Raw genomic sequence first — 20,469 nt, 5'->3', positions numbered from 1 at the left:
AAAAATCTTGAAATTTTGTATACCTTTTCTCACAGTAATTATACTGCTACAGATTTTCCAAAGAAATTATTGTGGAAATGTTGCAAAGATATAGCAATCGCATGTTCTCTACGGACCTGTGTGGTTAGTGATATATTTTTTATATATATATATATATATATATTTGTATATGGTATATATCTGGTGATATAGTATAACATAGAATATTTCATTTTCTTTGATAATCTATAGAAAATGTGTAATGGCATGAGAAATGCTGTGTAAGTCAGCTATAAAACAGCAGAATATAACATTTTGTATGATTTTACAAGACATTATTTTTATATACTTATATTTATATCATATTTATAAAAAGGTTATTAACAGTGGTTGTTTTTGAAATGTTTTTTGAAAATGGTGTTACTCAAGATTTTTATTTTCTTCCTTTTGCTCACATGTGTTTTCTAAATTCATAACTGCCGTAAATTTAAAAATGTCTTAATAAACCCAATTCAATACCAATAAAAAAGTTTGAGAATCTCTTAAAACAGAGCTGAGTAGAATTACTTACCCTAGTCCCAGCAGCTGACAGACATCATTTGAAATCTGGGTGGTCCAGTTGTCAGCACAAGCTACATGCCACGTACTCAGGATTCTGAACTGCACCAAACCATTGTTGTTCAGTGTGCCGTTGAAAAGACGCACTAAAGAGATGTGATCACACAGAAGGTCATTTTGACCCAAGTCGTTAAAAGTAAATCATGGGCTCTAAACAACATGTGTTGGGATGCCTGGGTGGCACAGCCGTTTAAGCATCCGAGTCTTGATTTCAGCTCAGGTCATGATCTCAGGGTCCTGAGATGGAACCTGCTAGGCTCTGCACTGGGGGTGGAGCCTGCTGAAGATTCTCTCTCTCTCCCTCCCTTTGCCCCTCCCCCTTCCTTGCTGCTCTCTCCCTCAAAAGAAAAAAAAAATAGTAAAGTACATGTGTAATGTTCTTAACATTTAGAGTTTAGAGATTGATCGTAATTTTTAAGAGTACATTAGAAGGCCTAAATTGAAAAATACATATCTGATAGACTTAACGTTGCTCTTTCATATAATTATAAAAATGGAAAAGGCAGAAATATGGAAGTTTATTGCATATCAATACAGCAAATAAACAGAAAATAAAATTATTGGTGAGGAGCATGTCTTACAAGCTTAATTTCTAAAAGAAGGAAAATTCAAGTTCAGAAACAACGTCAAGCATTTTTTTTCCTCTACTTCCTTCTCTAGAAACTATTTTCTTTGGCTTTGTTCTTTTGTTGATTGGTTTCCATCTTCTTCCCCGCCATCTTACAAGCATGTTGGATACAGTATAAAGGCTATGAGTGGCCAGGTAGGGACTGGGCCAAGTTGAGTGAGTTTATCAAACAGGTGAAATATGAGCAATGATAGTTTCACCACAAATACCATACTGTAATTCTGTAATTAATGTTATTGTTTACAGTTTTTTTTTCCCCTATTCTGAGCAAAATAAGAGCATAGACTTTAGAATCGGACAGACTTAAGTTGAAAAGGCAACTCTAGCCTTTACTAGGTATGTGATCTTTGGCAGCCAGTTAACTTCTCCAAGCCCCAGGTTTCTCATGGCTAAAAAGAGCTAATTCTTATTCTGTTAAGATTGCTTTACAGTGCTCAGTTATAGTGTGGGACACAAAATAAGTAGCATTAAACATTTGCTTAGAAATAAAAGCAAAACATAGTAAAAGTAACCATTGCTCATCACGTTATAGAGATCTAGAAGTGGGCTAGATTACAGACTCAACAAAGCAGGAAGAATAAGTACGAAAGAACCAAGAATGCAAAAGAGCAAGTCTAACATAGTTCCAAGTAAACATGAGGGTGTCTCCGTATGCAGGCAGTGGGCAGGGCATCATAGTCACTAAGGGCAGTGCTAGAGGGCCTGGTGCAGGCCACTGACTCTCTGTGGTGTTTTATGCTTTCGATGTGAATGTGGGTTGTCCTAGACTTAAAATTACCAAATGTAGTCAAATGTAAGTAGACAAATAAACAAAAACAGGGGTCTGCGTGTTAACTTTTCTCCAAACCAGAACAGCATTGGAGGAGCTGAAATCACGGGGGATGATCATACCCAAAAGCACCAAAACACATCCTGATAAACACATTCCTAATCTTTCTTTTTACATGTGTAGACTCCAAATGTAAAGGCTAAAGGGACAAAAGTGTTCTCCTCAAAATAGAACATACCGCAATGGGCTTCATCTGAACCATCCTTACAGTGTAGAAGACCGTCACAGAGATTCACCAGTGGAACACACTCTCCATTCTTACACTGAAAATAGTCTTCTTTGCAGGGCTCTATGGAGAGAAAATATTTATTTACAGGGTGAAGAGAGACAAATAGATCCCAAATATCCATCCCTTTTCTACCTCTTTACACATCAGCCTTCTATAGCAGTGCATGGTTGAGCTAGATTTAATATCAGGTAAGACTATATACACTTAGTTGCTCAGAATACCTCTGCAAAACCAGTGTCAAAGCCAGAGACGTGGCTTGAGATAAGTGTGGAGAAAACCTTAGGCATCTTTGTAGCAGAGCACAGAGCAGTTCCAAGAGATGGCTGAGAGGTTTAGGATACACCTCTCCCTCAAAATCTCTGATAGTCTCTTCAATAAACTTGTCTACCCCAAATGAACATAAAAACGTTACATTGGAATGTTACAGAAGCATAAAAACATCTATTGATTTCACCATCCAAATGATACATCCAAACCTATTCTATGGAGAAATGTAGAAGTTGCCTCTGGGTGGGACCAAAGCTGGACCAGGCTGGAAACAGTGAGTTCGTGGGGCCAGTGGGGAAAAGTAGTCCAAAGAAAAGGAAACCCTGCATCAGCAGTAATTTGTGAGGAGCTTAAAGATGGAGCTCCAAACAAGTAAACCAGGGTTGCAGTCGAGCATGTGATTGGCAAGTGAAGAATCCGAAGGCAAATGAAGAGGCTGGACAAGGAAGGAACTGAATGGATCTAGAGGCAGCTGGTGGTTTCCAGAATTTGAGTGACACAAAAATAGGCCTACAGGAAATATTCATTGTTGGAGGAAAGTGGATGCTGCTCTTTCCTTGAACCGTTTGATCTTACAGGGTTTTGCTCAGGGCAAGTGGGTTTTGTTCCCTCAACATGATTTCTAACTATGACTTGGGAGGGATAGCTACATGGCAGTACTAGGATCTCCATTGAAGGCCACATGGGATTTAGCTTCCCTGAGAAGGGAGATAGTGGCTGGGTATGGAGAAGCTTGGTGTTTCTTCCCCTACATTGTACAAGGATGATTATAATGGGGAAGCAAAAGCACTTGATAAACCTAAGGAAACCTATATTTTGAAAGCTATTGTGGGTATTAATCATAAACTATTATATTGTTTTCAAGGAGATACAATTCTTGTTGAAGTTGTTTCAGAACTGAACTGTATTAATCTCCATATGGACTTTCTCAATTTATGATGATCAAATGTAATGTCACTCGAAAGGAATTACTCTTATAGTTTTAGAAATAGGTTGTAGCCCTGAATCTGAGAGTATTGATACGTACTGTTACACTCTAAAAAGAAATACCAAATGTAGACATACAACACTTACTAAAAAAGGTATCAAAATTGGTGTGGTAATTACCAATACCCATCACCTATTTCCAGCAGTATATATGTATATATATATACTCTGCTAATCCTCTTTTAGTTTTTTTTCTTAAAAAAATGCATAATGTCTTTGAGGAAGAGGATTTTCAAGTGGAAGAGGGGAAGACGGTGCCATCCAGCACACCAAGTGAGGGAAGCTCCAATACAATAATTCATATGAGTTGCCTTAAAGGAGGAAGGCCATCAATCACTCCTCACCTGAAATTTTTTTACACTAAAGAATCACAAGGGGTGGTGCTTCCATGGGATTAATGTAAGAGCTTTCAGATTTTCTTTCAACTCATGTGTGTGTGTGTAACTAAATTAAATACCCTTATTCTGTTCTGTTCTTTTCTATTCTATTCAACTCTGAATTTTTATCTGTTCTATTTTATTCCATTTTATAATAAGAAATGCTGGTCAAAGCCAGATAATTTGATTTCATGATCAGCTTTTTAAAAAATATCAGATAAAACTGAAATATAGTGAATAACTTCAAAGGAGGTGGTGACTTTGGTTTCTTAAAGTTTGTGGGCATATAGCTGTACAAATAAAGATTTATGTTCACACCCGGTGTAATGAATTTAAAGTCAGAAGTTAGTCTAGAACTTCCCTTGATGGTAGTTAGGGGCCAGGAGAGAGGATGGCAGTAGAAATAACCTGCATTTTCTCCATGTGGGAAAAGTGCATGGCCTTCCTTTTGACCAATGGACACTGGAAAATTGAGTGACAGCTGCCGTATAGGACAAGCAGCCTCCAACACAAAGTGGAGATAGAAGCTGGGGTGGGGCTGGATTAGCCACTGAGTAAGGCTAGAGGAGATAGTCTAGGAAGAGTACTACTCGTGCCAACAGTGCAGTGGTCCTGGGGAAGGGGATAGGAGAGGAATGTTCCAAAGAAACCACAGTTCTGTTCTACAAAAGGGCTAGCATTTGGCCAGGAGCCACTGCTAGCCAAAAGAAAAATACAGTGGTGATAGAATTTTCCTGTTTGCTTCTCCTTGGACACTATGGCTACAGCAAGATGGAAGGGAAAGGGGGTGAAAAATGAGTCAAAGGCAACATTTCTACTCTCCTCTACCTTAAGCTGTTAGGCTAAGTTTTGTACCAGAACTGGGAGATAAAAGAAACTTTGAACTAGACTATATTAAAGTTTTGATGCTGTATTTGACATTACATCTTAATATCTAGAAGTGAGTCTTAATTACCCAGTTAAGAAAATTTAATACCTAATGTAACTGGGAGAGTGAAGAGATCTGCCCGAAATATCCAGGGGCTAAAGGGAGATTTGAAATAAAGTAGGTGGAGAAAAAGAAAGCTTTTTCTGTTTACACTCTTATTGAGTCCATTCTTTAAAATGAATATACAGGGGTGCCTGGGTGGCTCTAGTGGGTTAAGCCTCTGCCTTCGGCTCAGGTCATGATCTCAGGGTCCTGGGATCAAGCCCCAATCTGGCTCTCTGCTTAGCAGGGAGCCTGCTTCCCCCTCTAAGTCTCTCTCTGCCTGTGTCTCTGCCTACTTGTGATCTCTCTCTCTATCAAATAGATAAATAAAATCTTTTAAAAAAAATGAATATACAGTTTACCAACTGAAATATCCATACACCTTCTTTACATGCCTGGCATAAAGTGGGAAATCAGTAGTATCTGTTAAACATTAAGTGAATTAACTTATGTTAAATGAGCAATATGCCTCAAAGATCAGAATGAACCCTAGTAACAGAGTTGACATAATATAAAGCAATCTTTAAAAGTATGATTTCAAAGAAATACTTTTTTTTAAATTGGGCAATTGATTCGCTAATGGTGACTCTATTGATTTGCAAAACAGAAACTGATTCTACAAATTATGAAGATAAAATATGCTTGTTTATGTTTGAATGGTGGCTTAAACATAAGCTCTGGAATCTTATGACTTTGGTTTGATCTGCTATTTAGCCATTTTCTTTACGCTTATTTTCAACCTCGAGCAACTAAATTACTTTTTCTGAGCCTTAGGTTCTTTAATTGTCGAATGGGAATAAAGACTATTATGTCTTAGTGTATACTGAGAGTCAGTTAAAAATAAAAAAAGAAATGTATTTGGGAGGCACCTGGGTGACTAGGTTGGTTAAACATCTGCCTTTGGCTCAGGTCATGATCCCAGGGTCCTGGGATCAAGCCCCATTTCAGGCTCCCTGCTCAGGGGGATCCTGCTTCTCCCTCTGCTCCTGGTCCTGCTCCCTCTCTCAAATAAATAAATAAAATCTTGAAAAAAAAAGAAAGGTATTTGGTATACCAGTATGGATATATTGAATGTTCAATGAATAATATTCTGAACAGGAAAAGGTGTAACACTTTGAAGGCATCCCTTTCATTGATTTTTTTAAAAAATATTTTATTTATTGATTTGACAGACAGAGATCACAAGTAGACAGAGAGACAGGCAGAGGGAGAGGAGGAAGCAGGCTCCCTGCTAAGCAGAGAGCCCGACTGGGGCTTGATCCCAGGAGATCATGACCCGGAGATCATGACCTGAGCCGAAGGCAGAGGCTTTAACCCACTGAGCCACCCAGATACCCCTCATTGATATTTTAAATTAACATTCTCATTTCCATGTCCGGTTGTGCTACTTTCCTCCAGACAACAATATAAACAACAAGAAAGCATCCTTAATCTTTTCCTCTGGGTCTCTTAAAACAATAATTGGAGTTGTTTATACTTTATTTTAAACTTTGAAGCTTTGCAACCCAAATTTAAGTCACATTAATAAAAAAAAAATATTTTAAGGGAGACAGGGCTGGCCTGGTTGTTTCTACAAATCTCTACCTCAATGAGAGAAGTAGGTTACATATATCAACTATAATACTATTAGGGATGTTCTTGTAAATGTAATTATCAATTTGTTTCACAAACCACATACTTTTTAACCCGATTAGTGAGATGATAAATGGGTGAAGTCAATTGTACATTCTACATGCAAACATTAATATTTTACTGATTTTATATTTTATTTCTCCACTACTAATTTTCCTTTAAAAAGCAAGAAGGCTCAAAATTAGGTATACATGTGTTTGTATTTGTATATTCTATTTTAAATCTATACTTTGATATATATTATGTTTATTTAAAAAGTTGATAGCCTAATTACATATCCATGATTAAATATCTTACTAGAGAATATTAGTCACCATGAGTTATTTTTAAATTATCTCATTACTTTGTTTTCATAGCTTGTTAAAATCATTATGTACAAATGAGTTCTCAATGCCAACAATTTAATCATAGATAAGTTTATTGATAATTTTACTCTTTTTCTAGTGTCATCAGGCTATATTTATTTAGTAAAGCACATATTTGCTGAATGGAAATTTAAATTTCTGAATGAAAATATGAATGAATACATGTATAAAGATCTGAAAATTGTGATTTATTTTTGCACTGTGGCCTGAAGCTGTTGAGGTTATACTCTACGAGTCTAGAAAAAAATAATAATAACTTGCTTCCACACAATGGATGCATACAATGAAAAAATGCTGAATGGGACAAAATGATCTATTCTTCCTACACTGAGTAGAAATTATAAAATGTGGAGAAAGTGTGAATAAACTCTTTCAAAATTGTCCTTCCATGCATGAACTGGATTCTGATTCTTTGCAACATATAGCAGTTCAGCTTCATTAAGAAGTCTTTAATCCAAAGTGTAACTCTCTGTGGCCTCTGAAATCTTACTTCCAAACATTTTATGCCCATAGTGAGAGAGGGAAGAAGAAATATTGCTAAGAATTGAATTTTCCCATCTTCTTTTTATGAAGTCTCCAGTAGCCCTGCCTCATTTAGTCAACATATGCTTGGCTTTAAATGGAACTGAATTGATCTCTAAGGCACATGCCACACAATCTGGGGAGGGCTCTAAACCCCTAAATGTAATCAGCTGCCACTTCCACAGTTGCCTGATAAGCACTATTGAATTCCAAATTAAGACCCTGAGTATCAGAAAAGAGCAATGAGGGGACGTTTATGGGAGACAGATCTTAATAAATCTATATTTCATATCCTCTAGTTTAATTTACAAGGAAATGCTAAAAATAGGACAAGGAAAGGAGATACAAAAATATGCTATACGATTATTTTATATTTCAGTTGAATGCATTTGAAGGTGCCCTTAAAATGTCTCAGAAGATAAACAAAGTGCATACATGCTGAAAATTTGTGATATCCCTTTTATACTTCTTTCTAAAATGATCATCAAAGCAGGGCACCATATAAACAGATAAGTGTGCTCAACCTCTCTTTCCATTACCAGCTTGATTATCTTCCACTGCCAATTCCCTGTTTCTATAATTGCTTTTCAGTCTTTTGGTGTAAAAATCCCGCTGGGAGAAGATTGTGCTGATGACGACTCATTCATTCCATTTTCTACTCTGCAGCAGCATCTGTCCTGTGTCCGGGAGTGTTGGGAAACCACATTCCCATAATATTCACCACACAATGTTGGTCATGGAATCCTCCATTCAAGCTTCAATCGGAAATTCTCTCTAAATGTTTTATTTCTTGAATAACATAATCACAGTAATTGCAATCTAGCAAATGGGTAAACAAATATGAACAACCCCCTACACCAAAAACTTGGGATTTATTTCATATTAGAAGTAGTAGATTGTGCTCTTTAGGCTTTTTACTGTGAAGAGAATTGCTTGTGATATTTTTCAAAATCCTTGGTGTTGTATTTATCTCATAAAAATCTACTAAAAACCAGAAACTGTAATATCTTTGTTGGAAGAAATTTATTGTTGTATTCCTTTTTGTGATCTATTCTTTCCACCTTTTTCCTCTGTCTTCATTTAAGTTTTTTTTTTTTTTTAAAGACCTACATTTCTCTAAAGTTTTGTATCAAAGTGATTTCTTTTTTGCAGATGGTGGGATCCCCAATAATTATTCCAATTGTTCAGATTTGTGAAAAAAATCACTTTTGGTTAGAGTTAGTTTTTTTTTTTATCTCATTAGTTCAGTTGGTTTTATAGTTCATCTTCGTTTCTTTAAAAATAAACTTCTTTCCTAATTTATTTATTTATTTATTTTCTTTCCATTGCTAAGAATTTGACTTTTAGATTCCATCTATGTGATATTATGTAGTATTTGTCTTCCTCTGACTTATTTCACTTGGCAAAATGCCCTCAAGTTTTATCCACATTGTCACAAATGACAGGATTTCCTTCTTTCTCATGGATGAATAGTGTTCCACTGAATATAATATACCACGTCACTTTTATCCATTTATCTATAGATTGACTGAGGTTGTTTCTATATCTTGGCAATTGTAAATAACACTTCAATGAACATGGAAGTACAGTTATCTCTTCGAGATTCTGATTTCATGTCTTTTGGATTCATATCCAGAAGTGGGATTGCCGGATTATATGGTAGGCCAAATATTAAATTTTGTGGAACCATCATAATGTTTTCCATAGTGGCTGTACCAGTTTGCATTCCCATTCTCACATCCTCACCAACACTTACCGATTGCTTGTCTTTTCAACAACAGTCATTTTAACAGGTGTGAGTTGATATCTCATTTGCATTGCCGTAATGATGAGTGATGTTGAACATCTTTTCATGCACTTTTTGGTCATTTCTATATCTTTTTTGGAAAAAAATATTCAGTTCTTCTCCTCTTTGTTTAAAAATTCAGATTGTTTTTTAATTAAGCTTTTAATTTTAATTCCTGTATAGTTAACATACTTTGTTGTACTAGTTTCAGGTGTACAATATAATGTTTAAAAAATATAATACTTTTTTAAAAAGTTATTTCCATGACATCACTCTTTGAAAAAGTTTGGGAAGCCTTCTTCTCCAGCAAAGTAGGTATTAGGTATTTTCTTACACTACTTTAAGATACTTGGAAGAATTAATTCTTTTGCATTCAAATAATAGATGATAGATGCCAAATAGATGATACATTAAATTCTCCACAAAATCTCAGAAATATCACTATATTGTCTGTAAGTATTCATCATTAAATGGGTAATATATAAAGCTGATTTGATTTTTTAAAGATTCATTTATTTATTTGAGAGAGAGAGGTGAGAGAGGCAGAGGGTGAGGGAGAGAATCTCCAACAGACTCCTGAGCCTGGATCCCAACACGGGGCTGGATCCCATGACCCTGAGACCATGATCTGATCAGAAATCAACAGTCAAGTGTTTAACCTCCTGAACCACCCAGATGCCCCAAAGCTGATCTGATTTTTAACATATTTATTCTGTTTAGGAATTTGTCAAAGGATTTTTCTGTTAAAATTTAAAAATTTCAATAAGAAATTTTATAATGCTGATAATTGCTTATTAATTTTTTTACAGACAGCAGTAAGACTTTGTGATTTTTAGGCATTTATTCAAATCCAGAAAATATATAATTTTTCTCCCTTTATACTTTTCATTTTCAGTTTTGACTGGTTCTTTTCTTTTGGAAATGCTTATTATTTTCAAATTGCGGCTTGGTGTTTTTTTTTCCTGCATGCCCATTGCAGATTCTCACATTTTTCCACCTCTTTATCTATTGTTTTTACATTCTTGATCATGCTTATGTAAAGCAATTTTTTTTTAAGATTTTATTTATTTATTTGACAGAGAGAGACACAGTGAGAGGGGGAACATAAGCAGGGGGAGCGGGAGAGTGAGAAGTAAGCTTCCTGCTAAGCAGGGAGCCCTGTGCAGGGTTACATCCCAGGACCCTGGGATCATGACCTAAGCCAAAGGCAGATGCTCAATGACCGAGCCACCCAGGTACCCCTGTGCAGCAATTTTTGTGGAAATGTGGATATTTTGGTGCCAGAGTGTTTGAATAGGTATACTATCAACCAAAAAACTGCACCGTTAATGAATTAACAAAGACCTCTAATCAAATCAGAAAGAATAATTCGGTTGTGATAGAGTTTTAGCTGGAAATTCCTCTGCCCGAAAATGGCCATGGTATTCTCAATATCTTAAGGGGCAACTGATCTGTAATATCATTTTTGGGGGACAGGTATTCAGCAAGATACTAGAAGCTAAATTTAAATATTAATTTTTTACAAAAAATTAGAAGCCATAATTTTAGGTATAAAAATAATGCTGAAACCATCTTGTGTCTTCTATTATTGACTAAAATTCTTTATTATGTCATTTACTTTCTATGTAACAATAAGAACCAATTAGATTTACCGATAATACACATCCAAAGTCTTTTTTATCTTAGAAGAACTAAATATTACATATCAAATTTTTCTCATCCATGTCCAATACTGATTTACATTTTAAAAGTATCATCAGAAAACCAAATGATTAACCTAAGTTAAATCAAATGTTTAATGAAATTGAAATTAAAATAATAGGTACACCACAAAGAGAAAAAACTGGAATAAAATATAGGCAGACAAACATGGTTGTCATAGTGCAATCAGTAGCAACAAAATTTCCAAGGAACAGAATCAGTAGCTTGATTCGAAAATGATAGTCTCTTTCCATAATTTGGCTATTGTTGAAATGCTGCTATAGATATCAGGCACAAATGTTCATTGACTGGTAAATGGATAAAAAAGTTGTGGCGTGCACACACACACATACACACACAAAATATTACTCAGCCATAAAGAAGAGTGAAATCTTGCCATTTGCAGTGATGTGTATGGAGCTAGAGATTATTAGGTGAAGTGAAATAAGTCAGACAAAGACAAATACCATATGATTTCACTCATACGTGGAATTTAAGAAACAAAACCGTATGGGAAGGGGAAAAAAAAAGGAGAGAGGGAAGCAAACCATAGAGAACAAACTGAGGGGTGATGGAGGGCGGTGGGTGGGGGACGGGCTAAAAGAGGCACTTGTGATGAGCACTGGGTATAATATGTAAGTGATGAATCAATGAATTGTACACTTGAAACTAATATTACATTGTATGTTAACCGGAGTTTAAATGAAAACTTGAAATTAAAAACAACAAAAGCAAAACAAAACGATAGTCTCAAAATTATCTTGATTAATAAATTTCAAAACAATGATATGGTTCTTTCCTAAGTTAGTTCCTGACTATATATATAGTCTCTCTATATATACATATTATATATAGTCATACATTTATATATTTATAAACATATGGTTATATAAATATATAACGTCTAGTGCTACTTTCATGTCACTATATTTTTTATTTCTTTGAAAAATAATTATAAATATGATTTTAAAAGAAATAGTTTTAATTTGTAAAGTAAAAATAATTTTAAATTAAGTCATTTTCTACCTTTTCTCCTTTTTATGTATGGTATTTTAAGATAAAAATCTAGTTGCTGTAAATCTCAAAGTCTTTATTCCTATTTTTTATACTATTTATTTGTCATAGTTCTTAATATTTTGTTTGCTTATTTCACTAGTTGAATATTTTGATTGATATATGTCACTATTGCTTATAAGTCACAAGTAGCTGTTTCTAAAACTGATCATGAAACCCAGAAGGGCAGATTAGTTGATTGGGCTTTATTACTCACTTCTACCTAAGTAGATTGGATAATACTTGTGGCTTATTTCCATGGCCAGAAGGTGGACAAGATACAGACCAACTTTGCAGTTAAGCAGAAAGCATACAACTTTCACAGATGAAGTAAAAATTCTGAGCTAGTTGTGAGGGGAGGAACAGATACTTGTACCGCTGGATCTACGATTAGATAACAGGCCAGATGAAGATCAATGCTTAGACACTACCACTTTTCTAGATAGTCTAGTCAAAGACAAACTGATCATAGTCTCCTATGGAAAGGGAAGATAGATAAAGGAAGTGACATGTATTCTGTCTTCCTGACATATTCGCACCAGGAGAGAACCAAAGTGGAGGGACAGTAGTATAAGAAAAATCATAGTCCAAGGGGAGCAGCAAGTAATCACAAATTCTCTCTAGATTGTCGGAAGCAAGGAGTTATATCCTCAACCTACAGGTATAGAGATACAGATATATGCATGATGAGCAGGCAGGCAATTTTGTTTTTTCCTGCTGATTATGTTATGGTATGATAAAAAATATAGAATAAGAAGGTTGTGCATCCCAGTAGTATCAGCACCAAATTCCTGTATCCTTCATGGCAGCAGCTTTATACTGGTTGTCTTTAAGAAGTTAATGATGTTAATTTTTTAACTGGATGTTGTTGGAATCCAAACAGCTCACTTGCCTGACTCCCTGCTGTTCTCTGAAAATGGTTTTGGCAAAGGGAACTTGACAGATCGTCCTCCTTCTTCATAGTGCCAAGTAATCCACTTTTTAACATTTTAAATGGCCCTCTTAAGTGAACAAAATTCACAACTTGACACCCCATCGAAGAGCAAGTAAACCTGCTGAAAATGATGTGCATTCCTGCTTTGAACTGACCTAGGAGGTGGTTATGCAGATGTAAAGGAGGAAAGAAAATCTCTGATCTGATGACAGAGAATGAGTATATCCAAATGCAGACACTGAAGTCGCATTTCGGCTTTGAAATACTACATGCTTTTATCATTTTGCTCCAAACGTTACAATGCAACATGTAATCCCAAGTGCACATACCTGGAATCCCCAAGTAGTAGCCAGTAGTGAAGTTTGCTTTAAATCCCCCTTTTGCCAACAGCTTGTCAGTGATGAAAAGCACAGTCATTCTGTTGGTGGTTGAGAACACGTCCATTACTGGGCCAGGCCCCGTGTACACAGCTGTTCCAATTGAAAACAAGAAAATCACTGAAATAGTCCTTTGCATCTAGAAGAAATCATACCCTCTTTCAGTTCCATCTTCTAGAGGTATGCAACATGCAACATGACTGGTCAGGATGTGACGACATGTGCACAACTGTGAACTTCCTTTTAGATTTTGGACACTGCTTCTAGGAAAGCCAACTTCTCTATTGATCTTCTCCAGGATTGTCTGAAATTTCTGTGGCTCTATGCTTTAATCATAAATTTCTCCTAATATTTACTGGCTTAGCACCACTACTCTTCAAACTCATGTTATTCCCAGAAAAAAAAAAAAGAAAAAAAGATTATATGACTGTTGTTAAAGACCTTTATAAAACAATGGGGATTATAACTTCCCTTAGTAAATTTTTGTCCAAATGTATTTGATATTTCTTGTGAGTTGAATCATTAACCTAAGCTGAAGGATTAGGTTAATTAGAGACAGATAATATAAACCTAAGTGGTGGTTTTCAAAATGTTTTCGACTAAGTCCTGGGCTTTGGGGGTTTCATAAATAATGAAATATTCTCTACTACACAATAAAGCTTAGGCTAATTAAAAAATATGTTCACATACACACACACACACACACACACACACACACACACATATTTAGGGAGGGACCAGGGGAGGGGCCGAGGGAGAGATTTGTAAGCGTGCTCCCCGTCCAGTGCAAAGCCCAATGCAGGGCTCCATCTCACAACCTTGGGATCATGACCTGAGCTCAAATCAAGAGTTTGATGCTTAACTGACTGAGCCACCTAGGCATCCCTCATATTATTAGATATTTTATATATTAGAATCCTGGAAAGTGATTATGTTTCAAAAGGACTTCTTGCCTACAATTTTGAAAACTATGATTTGAGATCCTCTGGAATTCTTGTTTACTTTTCAATAATTGATGTAATATTAAGAGGTGAAATGATGTAAATGAATTCTTCTTAGATCATGAGAAACTGAATTTTCATTAGAAGGACAATATAAAGTAAAAATGGGAAAACAACTCAAAATATGTTCACAACTATGTATCTCAAAATAAAATTTAAATTTCATCAGTTCTTATTACCATTAGATTTCCAGCCCCACTGAGACTTTCATTGTTGATGTCTTCTGTGTGTGGCTCTCAAAATCCTCTTCTAGGAAGCCTGAATTTTAGAACTTCGTGGGATTTTGCGGAAGAACATCGCATAAGCAGTCATCAGTTGGTATCACTGGGAACCCTCTCTACCACCCTGCCCCTGTACAGCTATGGAAAGTTCCTTCTGGTCTTCCTCCATTGGTTGCCATGTTCATGAGATTGCATCCTCATTGCACAGCTAGCTGGCCAGGTTTTGTAGGAAATGATTAATATGAGTCCCAAATACAGTTTGATAACACTTTGATAAAACACTTTTACTTGTGAAGTATGTTGTTTCATGCACTCCAGTTGACCCTATAAGCATCTTCATAATTAATGCATTATTTATCAGGAGACACTTCCTTAAAAACTGGTAGTAGTTAAATAGAATATTAGCTATTACATTTGATTGATAGTTTTTATTATGTTACCGTGTTATTTTAGGACCTACATACAAGAATTTCCTCTAGAATAGTACACTTTCCCCCCATGTGTATTTTGAAAAAATTAGTAATCAGTAGAAGATAGGGAAAACTCAACTTTGGTCAATATTTGAATCATTCTCAGGTACTTATATAGGAGCCACTGGTCCTAGAGACACAGGCAATCAGAGCAATAATGAAATGTAAATAAAAAATCATAAAAATATTTGCATAAAACACAATTTGTTCTTTTAGTTTGAAGTGAAACAAAACTGGATTTAATAGCTATTTTTGGAAATATGATGTACACATATGCATATTAAATTGAGTAATATATGTCTTTTAGCTTTTACTCTCCAATGGGTAATGCTTACTGTAGTATATTAATATAGCTAGTTGAAACTGCTCATGCAAAAATATTAATTCTGGTTTGCCAAGGGTGCTCAAGAAGAATATTACTCTGTCATAATTGTAAATACTCTCATTCTGGAAGCTCCACATAAAATTTGACATGTTATTCTGCTGTTGTAATTTCATTTTGCTAGTTGTAAAAGTGATTACAGTTATTGGGAAATGCTCTCTCCATCAATCCAATGTCTTGAGCCATACAACTTTCACAGTATTTAAATCACAGACTTACCTAAGAGCAAAGAATCATCTTCTCTACCATCTCTGATTTCCACTACATCTGCAATATTTTCTAAGTCGAATTCTTGAAAATGAAGTTGTATATTTTTTCCCTTCTGTGCATTTAAATTCCAAACACCTTAAAAATAATACATGACAACACAGGTTAGAACATGCTTCTTTTGACTTCCCTCAAAAGCTTCTCTCTTGTGAGAATTTCAAATTTCTCTGAATTTTTCATGATCCTCTCTAGTCCCTCCTGCCTTTTCCCTTATTGTTACAATAGCTTGGGCATTTTGTAAAGCCTGACAACTTATCTACATCTTCATCTAGACTGTGTTATGTTTGTTTCTTCTTTTCTCATTTCAGTGCCTAACAAATAAAGTGCCCAATGAATACTTATTTCATAAATCAATAAATTCAATAAATTTCTTTAAATTGTTCTTTTAATATCCCACTGACTTTCCGAATGCTTAGATCGTTAGGTTGTGCAAATGATATGTTTAAAAGATGTCTTCAATGTGAAGTAAAGATGATAATCTCTGTTTCCCCATACAAGTCAAATGAGATTCATGGCTGTTTATTTTTTTGGATCAGATAAGTCCCTGAAATTGTGGCTCTATTCCCCTATGAAATTGATGCTTCCTTATCTCTGGGTCATTTGAAGGAAGGAAAGTTGACATTTTCTAAACAACACATTTTTCACTGTCATTAGGGGATTTCTTTCACTGGTAGATTTACCCATTTAGATTGGTGTTGCTATCTTAGGTATGGCCATGAGAGGAACAAGTCTGTTTCCCAGACCTACTAAAGTGGCATATTTGTAGACTGGGCTGGGGAATTGGCACTTTTAACACAATTTGTAGGCTGTACTGCTCCTCCAGTTAGGAGTATGACCAAGAGATAGACTCTGTGCAGTTTTATCAAACTATTCTCCCAGGCTTAAGATTTTTTTAGTAAATCCTCATTATTTTATCTTTAAAAAAATATTTACTTATTTATTTTAGAGAGAGATAGAGAGTGTGCAAGTGGAAGGAGAGGTAGAGAGAATCCTCAAGCAGACTTCCCACTGAGCATGCTACCTGACATGGGTGGGCTTCAGTCTCAAGACCCTGTGATCAGGACCCGAGCTGAAATCAGGAATTGGATGCTCAACCGACTGAGCCATCCAGGCACCCCTATCTCATCTTTTATACATTACTCTAGCTGCATGCTTCATTGACACTAATTATATTTACAAAAGGTGTGGATGTTACAACTGGCCCTTTACTATACTTTCCACTGACTTTATGGAATTACGGACTTGTTATATGTTATATAGACATTATATGCATAATCAAGAAGAGTGATTAAGACAGTAGTACCTGGAGTAAGGTACTTTCACACTTTGGTTTTATTCAATTTTTAAATTTGAGATTATAATAATAGCACCTGCTTCAAAGAATTATTGTAAAAATTGAACTGAAATAATATATTAATCACTAACAGAGTGCCTAGTATAAAATAAATGCTAAATAAGTTAGTAATTATTACTGTTATTGTTGCTATTATATTATGCAGTCTTCTAGATGTGATAGGTGTACTGAGGTTTGGCAAATTTATACTCAACTTTGCTGTGTCAAAGAGGGGATCTAGCCTTGACAAATACATCTATTTTTCATGGCCTGGGGAGAAAATGACTCACAGAAAGCCTGGTTAGGGTAGTTGTTTGGAAAGTTCATGGAAGTGAATGTTGTATTTGGCTCCCACAGTTCAAAAGGTCCTCCACAGTCCGCTGAAAAGAAGAAAAGGGAAACAATGAAAAATCACTAGTAACACAATGCTTATTTCAGAGAGATAAATGCCAACAAATTCCCAATTATTTGGATATTCCCAAAATCCAATCTGGTTTTGACAGATAGAATTTATAGATTGTTAAAGGAAAACCTTGCAACCTAAGTAAGGGAAAACTATAGGTTAACAGGTCTCTTGAGCAGAACTTTGCAAAAGCTTAAATACCATTAAGTTCTTTGAATCTCTAAGGCGGCGTAATCGTGTGGAGCATTTCCCAAAATTATTTCGGCAAGGAATAATTTTGCTGAGCATCTGTTATAAATAGGCTTTATGAAATAAGGTATCGACTCCCTGCTAAAGAAAATAGAAATATAGAAATATAGAAAATGAATATTGATAATGGAAAAAATCTTATATTTTACATTCCTTTATGAGAAAGATGAGTAAATCACTCATTCTGCCATTTCTTGTGTTTTTCTCTTTCTTTTCGCTTTTCTACTTTTTTCTCCACACCCCTCCCCCTGACTTTTTTTTTTTTCTTTTTCTTCAGTAGAGAGGGAGCTTCACTGTCCTGTATACTGATATGTCTTACTGTTAAGAAAGGGAGACAAACAGAAACTCCTCTTGCTAAATAATTGCTCAAGACTGGTCTGTTACTTAACATTGCCCAGGAGTCAGGTTAGGGAAAAATTTATTAGACAAAATTCTAGTTAAAACTAAGATTTTAAGTTGGCAGATTAACTTTATGAAATTCTTAACCTACTTTATATTTTTCTTCCTGCTTACTCAAAGAAAATTCTAAAGTAGTATAAAAAATCAACTACTTAAAGGATCCTAATTCTATCTTATTTGTATTGATGTGTTACATTTAAAATCAAAAGAATAAAAGTAACCTAATTGTAAGAACACAGGGAACTGAGATAAGTGTATATTTTTTCTATTTAAAGGCAGATGATGCTGAAGTTATTTACTCCCAGTAAGATAGAAATCAGATTATAGGAGAGAGAATTGAATGTCTTTACACCTATAGCAATGCCTTCAGTCATACCCTCTTCTTCAGTCCCTCTTTACATGTCTTCTGCCTCACTTATGTAGCTCTTTCCAGTTTATGTCCTCTTCCAAGTTTGTACATAATAAGCATCTTTAATTTGGGTTTCATGATGTATATAATTGGATAGAGAGAAGTGTTTGTTGTGGTTCAACAGTAGGCTGCCATCCCATCCTGTCCTGTACAGTGGTAGAGCCTGGTCTATCTCTAATGCGCCCCCCCCCCCCCCCCCCCCCCCCCCCCCCCCGCGCAGGCTGGTCCACACCCAGATGCATTTAGCAAGAATAACAAAAACTCTTGCAAAACCTTATCATTTGCAAATTGTTTCCATGAATTTTGTCTCATCTGAGGAGAGAACATGGTCTATAAAAGGAAGATGTGTTTGAGCTGGTGGATTAAAATTGTCATTCTGAGTTAGCTCTTTGTCTTTTTGAGAGTTGGTTTTCTCATATGTGAAAGATATATATATATATATATATACATATATATATATATATATTAGAGATTTTCAGGGTTGTTATAAAAGTCAGACATAATTATGAAAAATGCCTATGCATTACCTGGCATATTCTGTACTGATTTTCAATACACACTTGTGGATTAAGTAATTATTTTTATTATTTCCATTTTAGATGGACAATATGAGCATTGGAAGTACTCAGTTACTTGCTAATGTTGTGTACATTTATTTAGTGTCAAAATCAAGACTTCAGTTATCTTAGCTTATCCCTCAATACGTCTTCTTATTAGGTTAATAAAACTCTACATCATTTCCACCATCTGGTCTAAGCCATAGACAGGGTTTAGATTGTGTCTCAGTAAGTGCCACTGGTTGGTATGTGACATATACTTGTTAGGTACAGACAAAGAGAAGGAGGGCAGAAGGGAACATGAATGAAAGTACTAACAAGTAAGGTCAATGATGGATAGATTTAGAAGGAAGAAGGCACTATACATAGGGTGCTAAAGAAGGTATCTGAACCAAAGATAGAGTGATAAGGGGGAAGAAGGGCAGGTTCTCTGCTGGAAAGGGTGAAGGAAAGGCCAGATAATTGTAAGATCCGATCTCTGAAGTCAATACTCTGCTTGATTTTGTAACTAATCACCTCACAAAGAGTTCTGAAGAAATATCTACTACAACCCCTCTCCTCCCACTTATACACAACTCATTTAATTTTAATAGTTCTTAGTACCATGAAATGCTCTCTTCAATTCTCTGTGAAATCAATGGGGAAGGGGGAAGTATAAAAATTCTGCAGGGGCAAAACTGACATTGCGGATTGCAGATTAGAGAAAGCCAGTTCTTGGATTTCACTAGTTTAGACACGGCCAGTGTGGCCAGTGGACTTGTTTTTTGTTTTGTTGTCGCTGATTTTAAGACATCATTCTTATTTTCTCTTCAACGAATGGGAAAATCTCAAAACTGTAGTCTCCTAATGGAGTAAATAGCTGACATTTTGGAGAATGTATTGAATTTTCACATAATTGAATGCAACAGTACGTTATATTACATGTAGATGAGTAGGTAGGACTTTAATTAATACATATGTAGTATGAAAATGTTGTCAAGTATAATTGTTATGCCTGTCAAGATAGTTCACTTAGAATTTCTCCACTAAATACAAGTCTTAGAAAATTAATTCTCTTGAAATACTTAAGAATTACTTTTTTACGGGATTGGGAAGGAGACAAATCACAAGAGACTCTTAATCTCACAAAACAAACTGAGAGTTGCTGGGAGTTGAGGGGTAGGGATAGGATGGTTGGTTGATGGACACTGGGGTGAGTATGTGATATGTGAGGGCTGTGAAACGTGTAAGCCTGACGATTCACAGACCTGTGCCCTTGGGGCAAATAATGCATTATATGTTAATAAAAATAATAAAAAAAGAATTACTTTTTTGAAATGAATCTCAGATATAATGTCACATCAAACAACTGACCAGTAAGATATCTCTGGTCCTTAACTGTTAAGATATATCAGTTACTCTCTGTATATAATTACGGTAATAAGGAATTAGAAAAAGCACTTTCAGCCATTCTAAATACAAACACACTGTTTAATTTAATGGTGGTGTTGCTATAGTAGAAATATAACATATGCTTCTTAATAG

The 20,469-nt window shown here is 35.4% G+C and overlaps 1 protein-coding gene across 1 annotated transcript in view; it reads right to left on the bottom strand.

Annotated features, from left to right (window-relative positions):
* The window catches only part of TMPRSS15 (transmembrane serine protease 15), a gene marked incomplete at both ends in the record, with an annotated part of 114,529 nt that overhangs the window by 37,985 nt on the left and 56,075 nt on the right, over window positions 1-20,469 (bottom strand). Inside the window, 5 exons of the mRNA XM_080822906.1 lie at window positions 551-683; window positions 2,233-2,343; window positions 13,207-13,347; window positions 15,548-15,673; window positions 17,219-17,308. Of these exons, the coding sequence (XP_080679032.1) occupies window positions 551-683; window positions 2,233-2,343; window positions 13,207-13,347; window positions 15,548-15,673; window positions 17,219-17,308 (601 nt within the window). The remainder of the gene's footprint in view (window positions 1-550; window positions 684-2,232; window positions 2,344-13,206; window positions 13,348-15,547; window positions 15,674-17,218; window positions 17,309-20,469) is intronic.

This window comes from Martes martes, assembly GCF_963455335.1.
Source record: "Martes martes genome assembly, chromosome: 1".
In the NCBI taxonomy this organism is placed as follows: Eukaryota; Metazoa; Chordata; class Mammalia; order Carnivora; family Mustelidae; genus Martes; species Martes martes.
The sequence above is the reverse complement of the archived record's forward strand: the minus strand, read 5'-3'. Positions and strand labels throughout refer to the sequence as shown.